The sequence below is a fragment of the Rhinatrema bivittatum genome, chromosome 2, assembly GCF_901001135.1.
Source record: "Rhinatrema bivittatum chromosome 2, aRhiBiv1.1, whole genome shotgun sequence".
Classification (NCBI taxonomy): domain Eukaryota; kingdom Metazoa; phylum Chordata; class Amphibia; order Gymnophiona; family Rhinatrematidae; genus Rhinatrema; species Rhinatrema bivittatum.
The window spans coordinates 353,500,553-353,521,126 of NC_042616.1; the positions used below are offsets into that span (position 1 = coordinate 353,500,553).

Consider the following 20,574-nt stretch of genomic DNA (forward strand, 5'->3'; position numbering starts at 1 on the left):
AACCCGCGGGCAGATTTTTTTTTGGGGGGGCCTCCGACTTAATATCGCTATGATATTAAGTCGGAGGGTGTACAGAAAAGCAGAAAAAACTGCTTTTCTGTACACTTGCCCGGTGCCGGCCGAAATTAACTTCTGCCTTTGGGCAGGTGTTAATTTCTGAGAGTAAAATGTGCGGCAGAGCTAACTAATAGGCTCATCAACATGCATTTGCATGCTGAGGGCGCTATTAGTTTCGGGGGGGAGGGGTTAGACGCGCGTTTTCCACGTGCTATTACCCCTTACTGTATAAGGAGTAATGATAGCGCATGGAGAACACGCGTCCAAACGGGAGCTAATGGTGTGCTCATCCTGAGTGCACCGTACTGAATCAGCCTGATAATGATGCAGGAGGCACTCACTAAATGAGCATGTGAGCAGCGGCACAACAGCTGAATGTATGTCTGTGTCTAAGACACTGATTGGCAGTGTGGTTGCATCATTGCTTGGCAACTGGTTCGAGAGCTGATTGGTTGGCAAAAGACAATACTAGGCCAGGAATTCAAGATATATATACATGAGAGGAGAGCTAGATGAGATACAAAGCAGACTTTTAGATTCCTGAAAGGCATTAATGATGCATGAGAATAAAAACCTTTCCTGATGGAATTAAATCTATAGAACTAAGTGTTATGATATGAAACTCTGAGGGGATAGACATAGGAGCAATATTAGAAAATATTTCTTTACGGAAACAGTGAGGAATGCATGGGATACCCTCCCAAAAGCTGTAGTGAAGATTAGAATGGTAATGAACAGTCATGAAGTTCAAAAGCGTGTGACAGAGGATCCCTAGTAGATAAAGGACGGAAATGAAGAAAATAGGTAACCTGCATGGAACTGCAGTTACTACCCTAAAAGAAATTTTAAAAAACTTGCCAGGCAATCTAGATGGACCACTTGGCTTCCTCTATAAAGAAACAGAGAAATGACGGCAGAAGAAGACCAAAATGGCCCATTCACTCTGCCCAGCAAGCTTTCACACTTATTTTTTTTTCTCATACTTATCTGTTTCTCTTGGCCCTTATTAGTAACTTTTTGGTTCTATTTACCTTCCACCCCCGCCATTGATGTAGAGAGCAGTGCTGGAGCTGCATCTAAGTGAAGTATCTAGCTTAATTGGTTAGGGGTAGTAACCGCCGCAATAAGCAAGCTACTCCCACGCTTATTTGTTTACCCAGCCTGTGCAATTCAGTCCTTGTTGGTTGTTGTCTGAATATAAATCCTCTTTTCTTCATTCCCCTGCCATTGAAGCAGTGAGCTGCGCTGGATATGTATTCCAATTGAAGTATCAGGCTTAATTGATTTGGGGTAGTAACTGCCGTAACAAGCAAACTACACCTACGCTTATTTGTTTACCCAGACTATGTAATTCAGTCCTTGTTGGTTGTTGTCTGAATATAAATCCTCTTTTCTTCATTCCCCCTGCCATTGAAGCAGAGAGCTATGTTGGATATGCATTGAAAGTAAAGTATCTTGCTTATTTAGTTTGGGGTAGTAACCGCCGCAACAAGCAAGCTACTCTCCCGTTTTTTTGTGAATGCAAATCCTTTTTTCCACATTTCCTCTTGCTATTGAAGATAGAGCAATGTTGGAGTCGCATTAACCGTGTGTATGTTTATTGAATAAGGGTATTAATCTCCAGGTAGTAGCTGTCATTCCCGCAAGCCACCCCCATGCCTCTTCTCTTCATTCACATCCTCTAGACTTTATGGATCCACAGTGTTTATCCCATGCCCCCTTCTAATGTCATTTACTGTGTTACACAAACATGTTGGGGAGGGGGGAGTGCTGTGGGCCAACTAGTTGGATGGAAGGGTGACTGCACTCCAATTTGTTCATTCCTGCTCTAGGTTATGCTTTTTTTTAAGTTATTTAGGAGAAATGTGAAATTTAATTTGAGAAAGTCATATGATGTACCTCTAAAGGGTTGACTTGGCATGCTGTTGAAGTATGTACTGCACAGAAGCACACAAGGGTGATTGATATATAACCGGTGGGCCAATTTTGAAAAAATCCCCTAGGCTGATATATTCCTACAATCCGCCTCTGCTTATTATGCTACTGGACCTCTTAATTTCAGGCTGTTTTATATTCACACTGTTCCTTTGGAACCATTTCCATGCTGATATTCAGAATACTTCTACCTTATGTTTTTTTCATATGCAAAATGGAAACCTATTGCTTTGCTTTCCCCTAGGTTATTATAGCACCTGTTACTTATAAGGCAATGTTCAAAGGGATTTCCATAGGTAAAAAGCATTAATTGCCTGTCTGAAAATTGCCCATTCAATATGTGGCTAAAATTCCATTCGTAGACCAATTAGGAACATACTTTTACCCCCATTGTAGTGGGGGCAGGGGTTGAATGGGGGAGTAAAAGTATGCACATAGTTCTAGATTTTCAAAACTGTATGTGTAGTTATGATCAGAAAAACTATCCACAGAAAAAAAAGCTGGTGCAAATCTCTGCAGGTACTTTTCCCTGGCGCATGTATTTTTCCCTTGAAAGTTGGTGGAAGGATCAGAGGTAAAAGGCACTTGTAAATGTTGCAGATATGCAGACAGTTTGAAAATATGCCCCCCCCCCCCCAATATGGTATAAATTAAACATGCAAGTTTGCTCTTATGAGGAGCCCAGGATAAGGGCTCCTCATAATGCCACGTCTCCTCTCTTCCTTCCTACCTGGTCCTTCCTGAATAGACTGTAGCCCGGTTTTCATGTCATGGCTTTCTGTGTACTAAAGCTGTCTGAGACTTGAACCACAGAAAATCATGACTGGGATACAGTTATATCTGGATACAATCTATTCATGAAGGAAGCGTGAAGAGTGACATTATATATAAAAAATAATATTAAAGCAATAGAATTGCAGGATTTATGAAGTAAGGAGGATGCACTTTGAATAATTTGGAAAGAGGGAATGGAACATCTATTTATATTGGTGTAATATACACACCTTCTTTACAGACAGAGTGTTACGAGCTCCAGAGTTCGGAGAACCCATTGGGGTGTGGCACAGGACTTGGTGCAAGACAAGGGTCGGTCTTCCGTCTAGCCAGCCCTTCCCCCAATAGTTCTCTGTAGTGGCAGTACATCATAGTGGTGAGTCTGCAAGGCTTGTAGTGGCAGTACATCATAGTGGTGAGTCTGCAAGGCTTGAACACAACTAGGCATGGCAAGGATGGACAGGCACGGCTGGAGGTAAGGCTTGTGGATGAGGCAGACAAAGCAGGCAGGGCTTGGCAAGCTGGACAAGGCAAAAAAAGGCAGGCAAGGCTTAGCAGACTGGACAAGACAGATAGGCTTGGTAGGCTAGGCAAGGTAGGACAGGCTGGATAAGGCTTGGTACTGGACAAGACAAGAGTGAGATAAGGCAAGAACAGGATACTAGAAACAGACAAGACAAAATACTTGGAACAGACAAGACAAAGGCATACTAGGGCAGAAGTTAGACAAGATAACAAAGAACATGCAAACCCAAAGGCAACAAGGCAATAATTGGAGTAGGCCTGAAGGCCTCAAGACAAGATACAAGGTAGATTAGGCCAGAAAGATTCAAGGCAGGAAGACCACAAAGCAAGGCTAAAACAAGAACAAGGGTCAGGTCAGGGAGACAGAAGTGACATCATGAGAAGACAAGGAACCTCTGGCAGGGCAGGATTACATAGGGCTCAGGTGTGGCACGGGCAGAGAAGAGGAACTTGACAAGGCTACAGGTGAGACTTACTGAAGGCCTGTGCTGGTGGGGAAGCATCATTGCAGGAGACAAGAAGGTAGGATAAGGATGCATAGCAGGCACAATCCTAATAGTGCTTCCCCTTTTAATATTCTCTCTTCCTGGGTCTCAAAATCCATGAGGGCTATGGCCAGGCAAACAAGGCGAGACTTGGCTGGATATACAAAACAGGGCTTGGCTGGAAAGCTAGACATCAGAAATAGCATCAGGAAAGTCACCCTCTTCTGGGTACTTAGCATCCGAAATGTTGTCCCCTTCTGGGCAGTCAGGCTGTGAAAGAGGGCCTTTTTCTGGATGGTCAGACTACTATGGAAGTGTGCTCCCTGCTGGGTAGGCAAGCGGTGAAAGAGTGCTCCCCTCCTGGACAGTCAGGCTGTAGAAAGCGCCTCCTCCTGGGCTGTCAGACTGTGGTAGAGCACCCCCCCCCCTTTCTGAGCAGGCAGGCAGGCTGTGGAAGAGCACCCCCTCCTGGGCAGTCCGGGTACTTGGGCAGGAGCACTGCTGACTTAGGGTGTCTGAAAAGCAGAACCATAGGACAGGGTGATAGGGATGTGGGCAGGGTGTGTGAAGAATGGAACCACTAGCAAGGGGTGCGTGGAGCATGAGACCACTGACTCAGGATCCATCAACTAGATCACCAGCACAAGGTGCTTGAAGAGTGGAACTGCTGACATGATAGACTGAGGCCCTCTTCAAGTGGCATAGCCAGACTGGGCTTTTCCTGGAGTGGCATGGCAAGCTGGGACTCCTCCCAGAGCAGCATGGCTGGACTGGAGTCCTCCAGGTGCTGAGGTAGAACTATGGCTGCAGGATGAAGCTTCTCTTGAAGCAGAGGTTTTAACAGGATTTTCACTTCACTTGTTGGTAGACAAGAAGTGCTGACGGTGTCTGGAGACAGAACAACAAGCTGGCATAGATTCTATGGAACAGGAAGAGAATTGGTCTCTGAACTGGATTCTGAAATATAGTCAGAAAAGTTTTGCAAATTTCTTTTTGAGCTGTCAGCATTAAGCTCATTAGCAGGTTGTTGCACTCATATGTAGCTTTCTGGGTTCTAGACGTAGGATTAATTAGCTGTGCTTGCTTCATGGCTTCCACCGACAGGGACAGAACTGGATTAAATAGTGCTTTCACTTGCTTCAGGGGTTTTAGGATGGAATCACAAGAAGATTTTACTTTTCCAGGTAAGGATTTTAATATTTTTTAATATGCTGTAGAAATGTGAATCGTGTGCCAGATCGTCTTAACGATCAGATTCGGCTGGGGGGGGGGGAAATCTGATCGTTAAGATATGTGAATTGGAATCGTTTCCGATTCCAATTCACATCGCTAATTTTTTTTTTAGGGAAGCCCGCGCCTCTAAAAAAAACAAACCCACCCGACCCTTTAAATTGACCCCCCCCCAAACCTTTTAAAATTACCTGGTGGTCCAGGGGGGCCTCGGGGGGCTTTGGGGAGAGATCCAGGGGGGCCTCGGGGAGAGATTTCCCATTCCCAGGCATCATCTTTACTCATCAGCCCCTATTATCTATAATAGGGGCTGATGAGTAAAGATGACCGGCGCCATCTTTAAAGATGGCACCGGCCATCCAGTGCTCCTACCATGTGACAGGGGCCGGCCAATGGCACGGATACCCTGTCACATGGTAAGGGCAAAGGGGCATCGGCGCCATTTTTTTTTTTAGAACAGCTGATGCCTGGGAATGGGAAATCTCTCCCTGAGGCCCCCCTGGATCTCTCCCCAAAGGCCCCCCTGGACCACCAGGTAATTTTAAAAGGTTTTGGGGGGGTCGATTTAAAGGGTCGGGTGGGTTGTTTTTTTTTAGCGGCGCGGGCCTTCCTAAAAAAAAAGGGTCGGGAGGGTGGGGGAGGCTAAGGGGGGGTCGATTTAAAGGGTCGGGTGGGTTTTTTTTTTTATCGGGCCATCGGCGCCATTTTAATTAGTGGCAGCCAAAATGGAGCAGATAGCCCGAGAGCAGGAGATCACGCCAGGACCCCCTCCCACTGGACCACCAGGTAACTTAACATTTTGGGGGGGTTTGGGAGGGTGGGGGAGGGTAAGGAATTGGTTTTAAAGGGTCGGGGTGGGTTTAGGGGTTGTTTTGGTGTGCCGGTTTTCCCGCCCTCCCCCAAATAATTCCCGTGCCCTATTTAACGATACAATACAAATGCCCCTGACGATAAATCGGGGGCATTTGTATTGTATCGTGCACTCTAACGATTTAGAACGATTTTAAAATTATCTGACGATAATTTTAATCGTTCAAAAACGATTCACATCCCTAATATGCTGTAGTGGAAATAACTTTGTAGTTTAAATTGTTTTGATCGATAGAAACAGAACTCGAATTAGTCAGGCCAACTGGTGTTTTCAGTGCCTCAGTTTGCCCCTGGTTCTCTGTGGTGCATTCAATAGAAATTTCTTTTCAGATAAGGATTTTAATCCCTTGGAACAGGCTATGGCTGCATTATCTGTGTACTTTAAATCAACTTAGTAACTAAGAGCACAAAAATTGGTCAGACAGGCTGAGGTTTCCCGTGCTTTAACCTGGCAAGTTAGTGCTTTGTGAATTTCAAAAGGCTTAGGCTAAAATCAGGTTCTAGTGTTTGTGGCTTAGGTAGCACCACCCAATGCCCATAAGCAAGGCATGTCTTTAGAGTCTTAGAACCTCACCATGCACATCTCCAGCTTTTAGCATTACAAGCAGGAAATTGAAAATGCTGAAAGATCTTGAAAGGGCCTTGAACAAAATAGAGAAGATAAAATAATTTCTTTCTAAGGAGCCTGGGAGAAAGAAATCAGGAACATAATTACTCTCATTCAGGCCGATACAGTACAGTGCGCTCCGATGGAGCGCACTGTTAGCCTGCTATTGGACGCGCGTTTTCCCTTACCCCTTATTCAGTAAGAGGAGGAAAACCCGCGTCCAACCCGCGGCACCTAATAGCACCCTCAACATGCAAATGCATGTTGATGGCCCTATTAGGTATGCGCGCGGGATACATCCAAGCCGCACATTTTAATTTCTTCCGGCACCGGGAAAGTGCACAGAAAAGCAGTAAAAACTGCTTTTCTGTGCACCCTCTGACTTAATATCATGGCAATATTAAGTCGGAGGTCCCGAAGAGTAAAAAAAGTAAAAAAAAAAAAAAAGTGAATTCGGCCCGCGGCTATCAGCGGGCTCGAGAACCGACGCCGGCAAAATTGAGCGTCGGCTGTCAAACCCGCTGACAGCCGCCGCTCCTGTCAAAAAGGAGGCGCTAGGGACGCGCTAGTGTCCCTAGCACCTCCTTTTCATCGTTTCTACCGTGCCACCTAATTTGAATACTGCATCGCGAGGGGCCGGTGCGCGTGCCGGGAGAGCGGGCATTCGTCCGCACTCCCGCGGACTTTGCTGAATCGGCCTGATAGGTAACAGAAAACACTGTCTTAGACTCACCGGCAGGGCTAAGGGTCTCATACCCATGCTTACAGCTGGGCGTTGGTTGTCTTGTTTCCCGTTGATAACAGGGCTGAATTAGCCATGCTATCATTGTATCTGTCAATCAGGTCCGGGAGGCAGAGCTTTACCAAGCAGAGATTAGATTTTAGCTCTCTGCAGCTGCGCGTGTGTTCCGCGCAGGAAAGTAACAGATTCTCCTCAGTCTGTTCTTTCCACGCGCGGGATCGCACGCGGAGTTGATTTTCTCCTCAGCATTTTATTGATTTTCTTAAAATGTCTAAAAAATCGGGGTTTAAACCCTGTACCTGTGGCAAGGTACACGGATGGCCATGACCAATGTTACCGATGCCTGGGGCCAGATCAGAATCTACAAGTCTGAATTTTGTGCCCGAATGTCCCTGAGGGCCCAAAAACAGCGGGCTTATCTGATGCGGGAACTTTTCAGTCTATCGGAGCCATCGGAGGCTCATTCTTCGCCTGGCCCCTCGACAACAATATCTCCATCGAAAAAATGAGCGCCGTCGTGGGATCCTCACCCTCCAGGCTTGGAGGTAAGGAGCTGCGACGACATAGGCCATCGGATCTGAGAGGACCGAGAGAGATTGAACTATTGGCGCCGGAAACGGCAGCGACTAAAACTTCTGCGCCCAAAACACCATCAGCGCATAAAACATCTGCGCCCAAGACAACATCGGCGCACAAAACGTACACACACAGCACCGAAGACATATGCGCACAAGTCGCCGAGGACATATGCGCACAAAGTGCCGAAAACATCGGTGCACAGTGGACAACAACATCATAGAGCATCGAGGAGCCCGATGCCTAGACAACACATTGGACCCCTGATGGCGCACAAACATACAGCACCGCAAGATGCACCACAAAAAGCATTTCATAAGTCCAAACACCCATCTCATCCAATATAACATGGGTTAAAACGATGACATGAGCCTCCAGAGGTATCACATTCCACCTCTCCAGATGTAACACCAAACCGCTCAGGTATTTCATGCTCTTCGAGATCCACTTCTACAGGTTTGAAAACAAAACATAGAAGACGATCGCCGTCTGGACGTGGGATCCACACAGGATCATCGTCACGCCATCACCATAGACATTCACATCACTCGCACCACAAAAAGGCTTCGAAGATGAGTGAAACATGGGAAGTAAGCCCTTCTACTTCTATGTCGTCTCACGCACAAGGTGCAAAGACCTTATCTCATAGAAATATAATACAAATCACTTCCTCTAATGCATCTACATCCTCAGATAATTCTGTTAGGGCCGCAGATGGCAAGATGGGGAAGAAATATGACGTTCCAAGTACTTTTCCTCAAACACCTCCGGTGCAATCTAAAGCATTTGAGTTACCAAAACAATCTGGTCGCTCAACAATGCCTCCTTACACAAAAGAGGCATTTTTTCAATTATCCCAATTGTTAGCAGGGTTTTATGAAACTCTTGAATCATCCTTTAAGATGTCTAACGACCTATCTGTGAGTTCCCCGGAACACAGTACACATACTTCCAGAGAACCATTGGTGGAGCCTCCGGCATCCCCAATAACAAAACGACCAACTTCACCAATTCAAAAGCAAGATACACCTATCGATTCCATGTCTCCATCCCCATCATCATCTACCGGATTCCCATCGGACCCGCAGGAACACCCGCAGGAACCGTATTCCCCTCTAGAGGACCTTACGTACCCAAAACATTTAGAAAAATTGGGTACGATATTACACCTGGAGGTTCAAAAGGAGATAGACCCTAGATCAGAAACCTTTGGTCTCCTAAAGATTTTTGATGCTCCAGGAGAACCAACATCTCTTCCACCACAAGAACTCCTACATACTGTCTTACAGAAATCTTGAGAAACACCTTACTCTCTGTCAGCGGTTTCAATGAAAATGGATATAAAATTTCGTATGCGCAAAACATCGCCTTACTCTATGCCACAATTACAGCATGCTTCAATTACATAGAAACATAGAAATGACGGCAGAAGAAGACCAAATGGCCCATCCAGTCTGCCCAGCAAGCTTTCGCACTTTTTTCTCTCTCACATACTTATCTGTTTCTCTTGGCTCTTAGTAACCTTTTTTTATTCTATTTCCCTTCCACCCCCGCCATTAATGTAGAGAGCAGTGTTGGACCTGCATCTAAGTGAAATAGCTTAATTTAGTTAGGGGTATTAACCACCGCAATAAGCAAGCTACACCCATGCTTATCTGTTTATTCAGACTATGTAATTCAGTCCTTGTTGATTGTTGCCTGAATATAGATCCACCTTTCTTCATTCCCCCCTGCCGTTGAAGCAGAGAGCCATGCTGGCTATGCATTGAAAGTGAAGTATCAGTCTTGCTCCCCTGCCGTTGAAGCAGAGGGCTATGCTGGATATGCGTGAAGTGTCAAACTTCCTCCCCTGTTGTTGAAGCAGAGAGCTATGCTGGCTTTGCATTGAAAGTGAAATATCAGACTTGCTCCCCTGCCGTTGAAGCAGAGGGCTATGCTGGATATGCGTGAATTGTCAAAATTTCCTCCCCTGCCGTTGAAGCAGAGGGCTATGCTGGATATGCGTTGTGGTGGAATCTGCGATGCAAGGATTCAAAAAAGCAAAATCACATACCTCATATCCACCAGCAAAGATAACCGATATTTAGATGAGTTTGGCAGGAAGATGTACGACAACGCAATGTTGAATGCCCGCATTATGCACCATCAATTCTACATGGTACAATACCTATATGAGTGCATACAAGCCACAAAGGGTATGCTTTCCTCGACGGCAGATCAGATACCACCGCCGCTTCATGACATGGAGGAGTGTTCTCGACACCTTCTGCGGTCGATATATGAGGGATTTGAAACATCTTCCAGGGCGTCTAAAACAGCCATCGCAGCCCGTAGGATGGCATGGTTACATTCCAGTACGATACGGGAAGATTTACACGAGAAACTAACGAACCTCCCGTGTACAAGAGACAACCTGTTCGGAGAACGATTTCAGGACACAGTGGGCAAATTAAAAGAGGAAGCTTTAGCAGTCCAATCCTTAACATCACAACCTCACTACTCGACCACGCGTCGTTATGTGGGATCTACTCGTTGACAATCCTATGCCCGTAGACCTTACAGGTCTTATCAATCCTTTCGTACACAGATGTATCCATCTTACCAGCGTCTTCCGTCACAACAGCTCAACCCAACTCAACATAGGGGTAATCCATGTAACCAGAGAGAGCAGACACAACAACCGGCTGCTGCAGTAAAATCAACGCCATCTTTTTAATAACCCAGCCACCACCACGACATCAAACACCACCTGGCAGAATACATTCTTGCCTGGCAGCCTGGGAGAGAATAACATCCGATCAATGGGTTTTAGAGATACTACGACACAGTTACCAACTCCAATATACCACAAAACCCATACTACCTCACCTTTCCACTCTAAAGAATCAAAGCTTCCAACCACAACTGGTGGAGGAAATTGCTTTGCTTCGCAAACAACAGGCCATTTGACGGATTTCCCCGAAGACCCGACAGGCAGGGTTTTATTCCCCATATTTCCTCATACCCAAAAAGTCAGGTGGCTTTCGTCCCATACTAGATCTGCGGGAATTGACAAATTCCTGACCAAAGAGAAATTCAAGATGGTATCGTTGAAATCGATCCTACCTCTGATTCAACCCAACGACTGGATGTGTTCCATTGATCTGAAGGATACTTACACACATATTCCAATCCATCCATTCTCTTGGCGATACCTATGCTTTCGTTACAGGCATCACCACTACCAGTACAAAGTTCTCCCCTTTGGACTATCGGCTGCACCCAGGGTTTTCCCAAATGCATGGTTGTGGTGGTGGCTCATCTCAGACAGCAGGGTATAACCATTTTTCCATATCTGGAGGATTGGCTGATAATTGCCTCGGCTCCGGACACCTTGATCAACCACCTCAAGCAGGTGATAGAGTGCTTACAGGAATTAGGGCTGGTGATCAATTTTCAGAAATCACACCTACAACCAACACAACAGCTGCAATTCATAGGAGCATGCCTGGACACCACTTGCAACCGGGCATACCTACCAAACGACAGAATATAACAACTGTGTCTACTTCTCCATGTGTTGAACCATACTCAAAGGCCTTCGGCGAGACAAATTTTAGTAGTCCTAGGCCACATGGCGGCGGCTATTTTCAAGGTTCCCAACACCAGGCTACACATGAGATGCCTGCAATGGGGACTAAAACGTCAATGGAAACAACACTCACAACTGTTGACACAGAAGTTATCATTGACCTCCGAGATGAAACAGGACATAACATGGTGGCTCCTAGACTCCACCCTGTCCAAAGGGGCATTATTTAGTCCCCCTCCTCACAATGCAGTCTTAACCACAGATGCATCTCGCAAGGGATGGGGAGCACATCTCAAGATTTACGAAACGCAAGGGTTATGGACAATCTCCGAGCAGACCCTGCAAATAAATTTATTGGAGCTCAGAGCAATTCGAAATGCATTACAAGTGTTTCAAGATCACTTAAAGTGCTGCAGGGTCATGATCTACACAGATAATCAAGTGGCAATGTTTTATATCAACAAGCAAGGAGGGTCCGGTTCATGGTCCCTTTGCAGGGAGACCCTGACAATCTTCAAACATGCTCACCGACATTGCATACATCTGCAAGCAACTTACCTACCAGGAGTGGGAAATACAAGAGCAGACAGCCTAAGTCGCATCTTTCATCCTCACAAATGGACACTCAATTCGGATGTAGCCCAAGACATCTTCATTCAGTGGGGGACACCCTCGATAGATCTCTTTGCAACAGAAATCAATGCTCAAGTTCCCAAATTCTGCTCGATAAGACCAAGTCAGTTCAGGATCGCTCAGAGTGCTTTCCTCATCCCATAGATGACAGGCCTCCTGTATGCCTTTCCTCCCATACCACTCATAACAAGGACAATTCAAAAGTGCATAGCAGACAAGGCTCAACTGATACTCATAGCCCCGGTCTGGCCAAGGCAACCGTGGTACAGTTTCCTTCTCCAACTGTCTATCACAGACCCAATTCATTTACCGAATCGCCCATATCTTCTCTTCCAAGATCAAGGGACGCTTCTACACCCACTACACTCCTCTCTCCATTTGACAGCATGGAGATTGAGAGGCTCCTTTTAATAGAACAGGGAGTTTCCACTTCGGCACAGTTCATCTTGTTAGAATCCAGAAAACTCTCAACAAGAAAAAATTATAGCTATAAATGGAAACGCTACTCTACCTGGTGCACTTCCAACGGCATACCACCATTGGACTGTAGTGACTTCTAGAAGCAAGGAGATTCAAGATTCTCTGCAGGGAGAATTGTTCTGTCAACTGGTAATGAAACCCACATAGGAAGGGGCAATACTGGACCTGGTGCTTACCAACGGGGACAGTATCTCTGATGTTGTAGCTGAGGATAATCTGTGATGTGGTTCTGTATTAGAGCACAAGAAATGAAAGTCCATTCAAAAGCAAGGGTCCTACACTTCAGGAATACTAACTTTCTTAAAATAAGGGAGTATTTCAAGGAGAAATGAGTAAATTTAAGAAAAATAGAAGAGAAGTGGGCAAAACTAAAAGGAGAAATTAATAAGGGCAACTAATCTTTTTGTTAGGAAAGCAAATAAAGGAAACAAGAAAAAGAGCCACTTTGCTTTTTTAAAGACGTTGCTGAAAAGGTAAGGGAGAAATGGTTAACATTCATGAACTAGAAGAGATTACAGAAAGTGGGAGGCAGGGAAAAATATCTGGACAAGCTAAGAGAAGCTGGGAAAGTAGTCAGAAAAGCAAAAATTCAAATGGAAGAAAAAAATATCAAATATGGTAAAATGGGAGGACAAGACTTTTTTTTAGATATGCTAGTGACAGAAAGAAGTGGAAAAGTGGCATTGTGAAACTCCAAGGCAAAAGGGAGTAATATGTAGGGAGGCTGATAAGAACAAGGCAAAATTGCTTAATAAATATTTCTGTTTGGCTTTTTCTGTTGAAGGGCCTGGGCATAAAACAAACACAAATAAGATTAGAAGTGAGGTAAAACTCAATAGATTTTCAGAATGGTGTGTTCATGAGGAACTAACTAAACTTAAAGTAAATAAAGCGATGGGGCCGGATGGAATACGTCTGAAGTTATTGAGGGAACTTAGAGAAGTGCTGGCAAATCCGCTGGATGACCTTCTCAATGCTTCTTTCTAGTTTGGAATAATCTGGAGGAGTGGAGAGGGGAAGACATGGTTTCTAGTTACAAAAGTGGAAGTAAGGAGTTGGCTAGGAACTATAGGCCGGTTAGTCTGACCTCTGTGGTGAGCAAATTAATGGAATCGCTGCTAAAACAAAAGATAGTGCAGTTTCTGGAATCCATTGAATTGCATGATCCGAGTTAACATGGTTTTACTAGAGATAAATCTTGTCAGATGAATCTGATCAATTTCTTTGACTGAGTGACCAGAGAGTTGAATCAAGGGAGAGCGTTAGATGGAGTATATTTGGATTTCAGTAAGGCCTTTGACATGGTTCTGCACAGAAGACTTATAAATAAATTGAGCACCCTTGGTATGGAACCTAGAGTGAATGGGTTAGAAACTGGCTGAATGGCAGGTGACAAAGGATAGTGGTAAATGGAGTGTATTCTGAGGAGGAGGGCATTACTAGTAGTATGCCTCAGGGATCAGTCCTGCAACTAGTTCTTTTCAATATTTTCAAGAGCGACATAGTGGAAGGATTGTCAAATGGCTGTATTTTGTCAATGATACCAAAATCTGCAACAGGATAGACAGCCAGGAATGTGTGGAAAATATGAGGAGAGTCCTAGTGAAGCTCAAGGAGTGGTCTAGAGACTGACAGCTAAGATTTAATGCTAAAAAATGCAGAGTAATGAATTTAGCATACAAAAACCCAAGGAGATGTACAGTATTGGAGGTGAAATTCTTATAAACACCAAAGAAGAGCAGGATCATGGTGTGACTATATCTTATGATCTTAAGATGGCCAAACAGATCGATAAAGTGATGGCAAAAGCCAAAAAGATGCTTAGTTGCAAAAGGAAAGGAATGCTCAGCAGAGAAAGATCCCTGGTGAAACCTCATTTGGAATACTGTCTACAATTCTGGAGACCACACCTTCAAAAGGATATAAACAGATGGAATTGGTCCAGAGGGTGGCTACTAGACTAGATAGGCCCTATAGTCTTTTTCTACCATCATGTTTCTATGTTTATGTTTGTAAAGTTTGCAAATTTTGTTTAATCCCGTAGCAAACTGCTTTGCACTGGAGTGCCTATTACAATAATCCAGAGCATGTGAAACTTCTCATAAAACATGACTCCAACATTGGAATTCCTGACATTGAAGGGAAAATCCCACTCCATTGGGCTGCTAACAATAAGGATCCAAGTGCAATTCACACAGTCAAATGTATCCTGGTAAGACATTTGTGACATAAACTGTGCTTTTCTACTTTTTATTGGCTGCTTTAATTTTTTCATAGTAAATTTATCACAGAAATGTTTAGTTGATGTTATAGACCAGAGGTTCCCAAACCTGGCCTGGACTACCATCCAGTCAGGTTTTCAACGTAGCCATAATGACAATGCATGAAAAATTGTGCATGCATGCACATTTATCTCATGTATATTCATTGTGAATATCCTGAAAACCTGACTGGCTGGGGGTTCTCCAGGACAGGTTTGGGGAACCACTATTATAGACACATTTCAGAAAAGCAATGTCATGACTAAGGCTGGTTAGAAGTTAGATGAAAAATAAACCAGATATTACCATATACCATGACAACCTTTTTCCTTACATCAACTAGAAAGTGAAAAATATATCTGTTACATTGCACACCCTGGCATTTGAATTTATGAAATGGATTATAATTTAAAGATAGAATAAAATGCAGGAAATCTGGTGTATATGTGATGCAAATAGAAAGATAAATCGGATAATATAAATAAAGCTTATAGCTTAATCTAAAAAGGAGCATACGTGCGCCCAATTACGCACTTATCAGCACGCGAGTGGAGAGACACTGCAATTTTAAATTATGCTCGCAAGTTCGCCCGTCTCATTTAAAGTACACCTCCTGCACATATTTCAGCTAGATCTTTAGCAACTTTTATGCACATATACAGGTTGATTTTAAAACATGTTCACGTTAGAGAAAAAACAGTTTTGTGAAGTAGTCCACCAGTTTGCCCAGTTCATATCGAAGACTTCAAGATCCCTCTGGTTCTTCATCCTACAAGCCCCCTACTTGTCCCTAAACAAGGGACAAGTAGGGGGCTTTGCTATACACCCAAAAACTCGAGCTCGCCAGACTTGCTCCTCATCAGGACCAGAAGTAAAGTTATGCGGATAACAAACTGATGAGCACCATGGTCAGCTTTTTAAAAATACGGACTTACGTGCATAAGTCTTGGCTGAGCTCTGGTTCGCCCATGCCCTGGCCCTTTTTTGCCCCTTTCTTGATGCGCATAAGGGTATGTATGCTCATACTTTGTGGCTTCTTAAAATGCGCAAGACCTGCATAAGTATGTATGTGTCTTTCTGCGCAAACAACGTTTTTAAAATCGACCCCTAAGTGTGCAATGTTAAATCAGCCTTTTTATGTATGGAGAAAAGACTTCATTTAGCATATTGTGGCATGCCACAAATTAATGCTACTGTTATAATCATCAATCTTTTTTTCTCCTTATTTCAAAATGTTTATAGTCAAGAATATTAAAATGTGTCTTCTTTGTTTAAAGTAATAGAATTGCTCAAACAATAAGCAGAAGACCGAAGTGAGTAACGTTTTGCCAAACTTGGCTGTGTTAGGGTAAGATCCTAACAGAGAAATATCTATTAACAGGAAATATAAACTTTTAAGCATTATGACAATCAATTTCAAAGGAATGCATGGGCATACATTGACACGGCAATTGTATTACATATGCAGACATACGAGTGTACATTATAAAATAGCCTTGGCGCATGTATATGTGCACCTAATTTTGCAAGTAGATGTGGCCAACCACACAAATCAGGTTTCAGCCGTGTAAGTCAGTGAATTTTATAACCAGTGCATGTTCATGCCAAGACAAGTTTCATCAGTTCGTCCACCAGTTCGCTCAGTGTAGAGCTAAGTCCTCCAAACCCCCTGGTTTAATAGTCTGCATTTCCCCCAATTATCCCAGACCTTTAAACCACTCAGGAATAGCTTTTTTTGTTTGTTTGTTTTTTTAAACTTATATATCTTCCATAGCAAAAGTAAAGTTAGGCAGTACTAGACCAGCGTGCATGCTCAGGTGCCTTTGTACCCACATCTCTTGGCCTCGCCCTGAATGCCCCTTATCTTGCCCACACCACACCCCTTTTTGATTCTGAGTGAGATGTGCTGCATGTAGGCGGCTTTTAAAATATGGCGGGTGTGCGTAAGCAATACATGTGCATGCATCTCTCAATTTTGGCATGCACTGGGCTTTTAAAATTCACTTTTATGGGGGAAGTGACGTCACCCGACCTGATGGCTGCCTGAGAACTAGGCTCCCTCTACAATTGTCAGGCATCCTCGTGCAAAACTGGTTGTATAAGTCAGAAAGGACATAATTTCCAAGGACTATACCTTGCCTTTCTTCAAGGATGTCAGTGAAAAAAAAAGTTGCTTGATTTATGGCAGTATTCTTTCACCAATGTGGTGATGGAGGAAACGGAGTCATGTAAAGATGGTGGCGATTAGGAAGAAATTGAGTCAGGAGCAGGCCAGGAGTCTGATAATGGCATACTTCTGCCAGGGAGCTCTGCTGCTCTTACGAAGGCCGATTTTCAACAATGGCACTGCGGGAAGATAGATTATTATAAAAGACACCTTATTTTTGACTACTTTGAGGATATATTTAGAGGTTAGACTATATGGATTCAGAGCTCTTACTCAGACACAGATTAGTTTGAAGGCCACAGGCCAACCTCTGAGTGAATTATTTACTGTTTTGCACTGTGAAATGCTTACAAACAGGCAAGAATCTGTTTATTGTAGTTATGCCAGTAGTTCTATAGTGAGAAAGTAAGCAATTAACTCATACTAAAGTCTGAGAGACTGAAGGCCGCACAGCTGTGCCTGAAACTGATAAGAACTCAGATCGAGGGAATCACCAGCCCTCTTCAAAACAAGCATTTTGGCATATCTTAGTAACATTCATTTAATTTATTTTTTTCACCCCATGCACAATTAAGCTGTGGAATTTGTTGCTGCACAATGTGGTCAAGGTATTTAGCATAACTGAGTTTAAAAGGTGTTTGGACAAGTTCCTAGATGAAACGTTCATAACAATTATTAGTCAGGGAAAGCCACTGCTTATACCTGGTAGCAAGCAATAAGATATGAATGTACCATATTTTACAGTGTATAAGTCACACTGTTGTATAAGTTGCACCCCTCCATAAACAACATTTTTACGAAAAAATTAGTACATAAGACACATCTTTGTATAAGACGTACCTGTGTTTCTCCTTGCAGGGCTCTGATGAGAGAGAGAAAGAAGCAATTTATACAAAAAACAGCATATAAGTCGCACTGTGCATAAGATGCACTGATGGAAATTTGAAAAAAAAAGATGTAATTTATACATTGGAAAATATGGTACTCTTTGGAATATACAGTGTACTACTTCAGTGATGGCGAACTCTAGTACTTGAGTGCCACAAACAAGCCAGGTTTTCAGGATATCCACAATGAATATGCATGAGGAAGATTTACATGCACTGTCTCTATTGTATGCAAATCTATCTCTTGCATATTCATTGTGGATATCCTGAAAACCTGGCCTGTTTGTGGCTCTCGAGGACTGGAGTTCATCATCACTGCTCTTAATGACTTGCATTGGCCACTTTTGGAGACAGGACGCTGGGCTCGATGGATCTTTGGTCTGACCTAACATGGCACAATGTTACTAAAGGAGAACAATGATTCACATTTAAAGTCAAGGGATGTGTTGACTGATAGCTGCATGAAAAGTAGCTGGTTTATACGGGGTGGCCCATGGAAAAGTAGCCTGCCTCCAATGCACTGGTATTGGAGGCAGGCTACTTTTCCATGTGCCACCCTGTATGTTTGCTGCAATTCCCAGGAGATCTGTGGAAGCCTTTATATATTGCAAATAAATGAGGCAATTAAATTCTCATATGCCATACATCTTCTCAATTCCTGCCACAGGTTCATTGTGTCTCTTCCTTATTCTCGGATTGCCTCCTTTTCCTGTGCGTGCAAAACACCAAGCCTTCTTAAACTTCATGTTGTTTGTCACATTCATGTCATTGCATATATTCTCACATGCTTTATAATTGTGGCACTCCTCTGGGTTAGCCACTAGATGTCCCTAGTATCTTACAAACCAGCTAGAAGTAATATCAGTCAGCAATTCCTCCAAAGGTTGCTTGACTGGGTGACCATTTCTTTGTAACAGGCCAATACAGTACAGTGCGCTCCAGCAATATTAAGTCGGAGGTCCCGAAAGTTAAAAAAAAAGTAAAAAAAAAAAAATTGAAATAGGCCCGCAGCTCGCGGGTTGAAAACCGGACGCTCAATTTTGCCGGCATCCAGTTTCCGAACCCGTGGCTGTCAGCGGGCTCGAGAACCGACGCCGGCAAAATTGAGCGTCGGCTGTCAAACCCGCTGACAGCTGCCGCTCCTGTCCGAAAAGAGGTGCTAGGGAAGCGCTAGTGTCCCTAGCGCCTCTTTTTACCGCCGGCCCTCATTTAAATCAATGAAATTACTGTATCGTGCGCACAGGAGAGTGTCCTGTGCGCGCGCTGGGAGAGCGGGCACTCGCCCGCTCTCCCGCAATTTTTACTGTATCGGCCCGTAAGTAGGGACTAGAGCAATAGGAGGTATAATAGTTAAGGGTTTGAAGAAAGAGTAGCTCTTTCAGTGTTTTCCTTTACAGTGAAATCTACACCCTCACTGAAGCTATTTTTTTGGAGGAAAAACTTTTCCAGGTATTACCTGCTTGTTAAGGATCTACCTCAGAGAGCAGATGCTTTATTTAAGAAGTTTTCCTAATATTAAGTTATTTTGCTGGAGTACAGCCTGGTTTACTCTTGGAGAGGGTCATCCCCCATATCCGGAGCTAGGACACTGAAGACCTGCCAGTTTCCTTCTAGGTCAGAAAAGGGCTGTAGTGTCAGTAGCACTGCCAGAAGTGTTTTCAGGACAGTTAAGTGAAAGTATTTTTTCCTCTTTTGTTAAGAGGAGGTTTTTGTCAACCCTCCTCTCAGTTAGAGACTGTGCAGTGTGCCTGATCTTTGTCAGCAACAGACCTTTCCCTCTGGAAGTTCACAAAAAAATGAGTTGGAGGAAGAACAGAAACTGGAGACCCACTACTGGATCCCTCCAGGAACCTGAATTATCACCATGTACACAGAAAGAGGACATATCCAATTGAAATCTCAACTATTTGCAAGTTGGACATTGATTCATTTTTATAAGATCATTAAATTATAATTTTAACACTTAATTCTGTGTCCTGTTTCATCTATCCCAGTTTGCTGCATCACATCATATCAACTAATCTTCAGACACACATCGTTGATAACCACACCACTGCCTGGGTCATAAGCATTAGCTTCCCTCCACAGAAAGGACCCACACCTTGGGGAGTTTCCAGAGGGGAGAGACAACAGTGAAGATAGCCCCAGAGAATACAAATTACTTTTGTGTGCCCTGCGGGATAAAGCCCCTTCAAATAAAAGAGTTACAAGATACAAAAAATTACATAGATGATGTTCATTACTTCATACATTTTTTCAATCAAGGGCAATTTTTCAAAGCCATGTACCTGAGAAAAATGGCTATTTATCAGGGTAAAAGGGCTTTTTGAAAACAGCCCACCCTGTATGCAGTTTGTTCTACAATGTGTTTATTTTTACCTGTATTTTTGTGAAAGTATTTCTGGGGCAGAGTTAGGCTGGAGGAGACAATAATGCACATAGTTTTGCATCTCCAAAACTGAGAAGGTAATTTAAAAGGGATTTCTGTTGTTTAAAAGGGTTATACCTGTGTAAATCAATTGTCTCAAACTTGCCCACCCTCTATGAAGCCAAAAAAAGTAAAACTGCTCTAGATTTAGTGCATATTTTTTTAATTGCCATTGTAAAAATACAATTAACTTCTGATGCAATAAACAAATTGCATGCACTCTGTTGTGAGTAAAAAAAAAAAAAAAAGCCCTAAAAATGTGAGTGAACAGAAAAAATGCACTAAAAATAAATGCAATGCAAAGAGATGCAGTAAAAACAGTAGTAAATTGAAAAAAGTGGAGTAA

General features: G+C 43.5%; 1 protein-coding gene across 9 annotated transcripts in view; it reads left to right on the plus strand.

Moving 5' to 3' along the window:
- Nucleotides 1-20,574, plus strand: part of INVS (inversin) — a 1,037,426-nt gene that overhangs the window by 361,549 nt on the left and 655,303 nt on the right. For 8 of the 9 annotated variants that reach the window (XM_029589897.1, XM_029589895.1, XM_029589896.1 and 5 more), the window contains one exon: nt 14,530-14,697. The exons of the other annotated variant lie outside the window; for it this stretch is intronic. In XM_029589897.1, the coding sequence (XP_029445757.1) occupies nt 14,530-14,697 (168 nt within the window). The remainder of the gene's footprint in view (nt 1-14,529; nt 14,698-20,574) is intronic. 9 annotated transcript variants of the gene reach the window in all.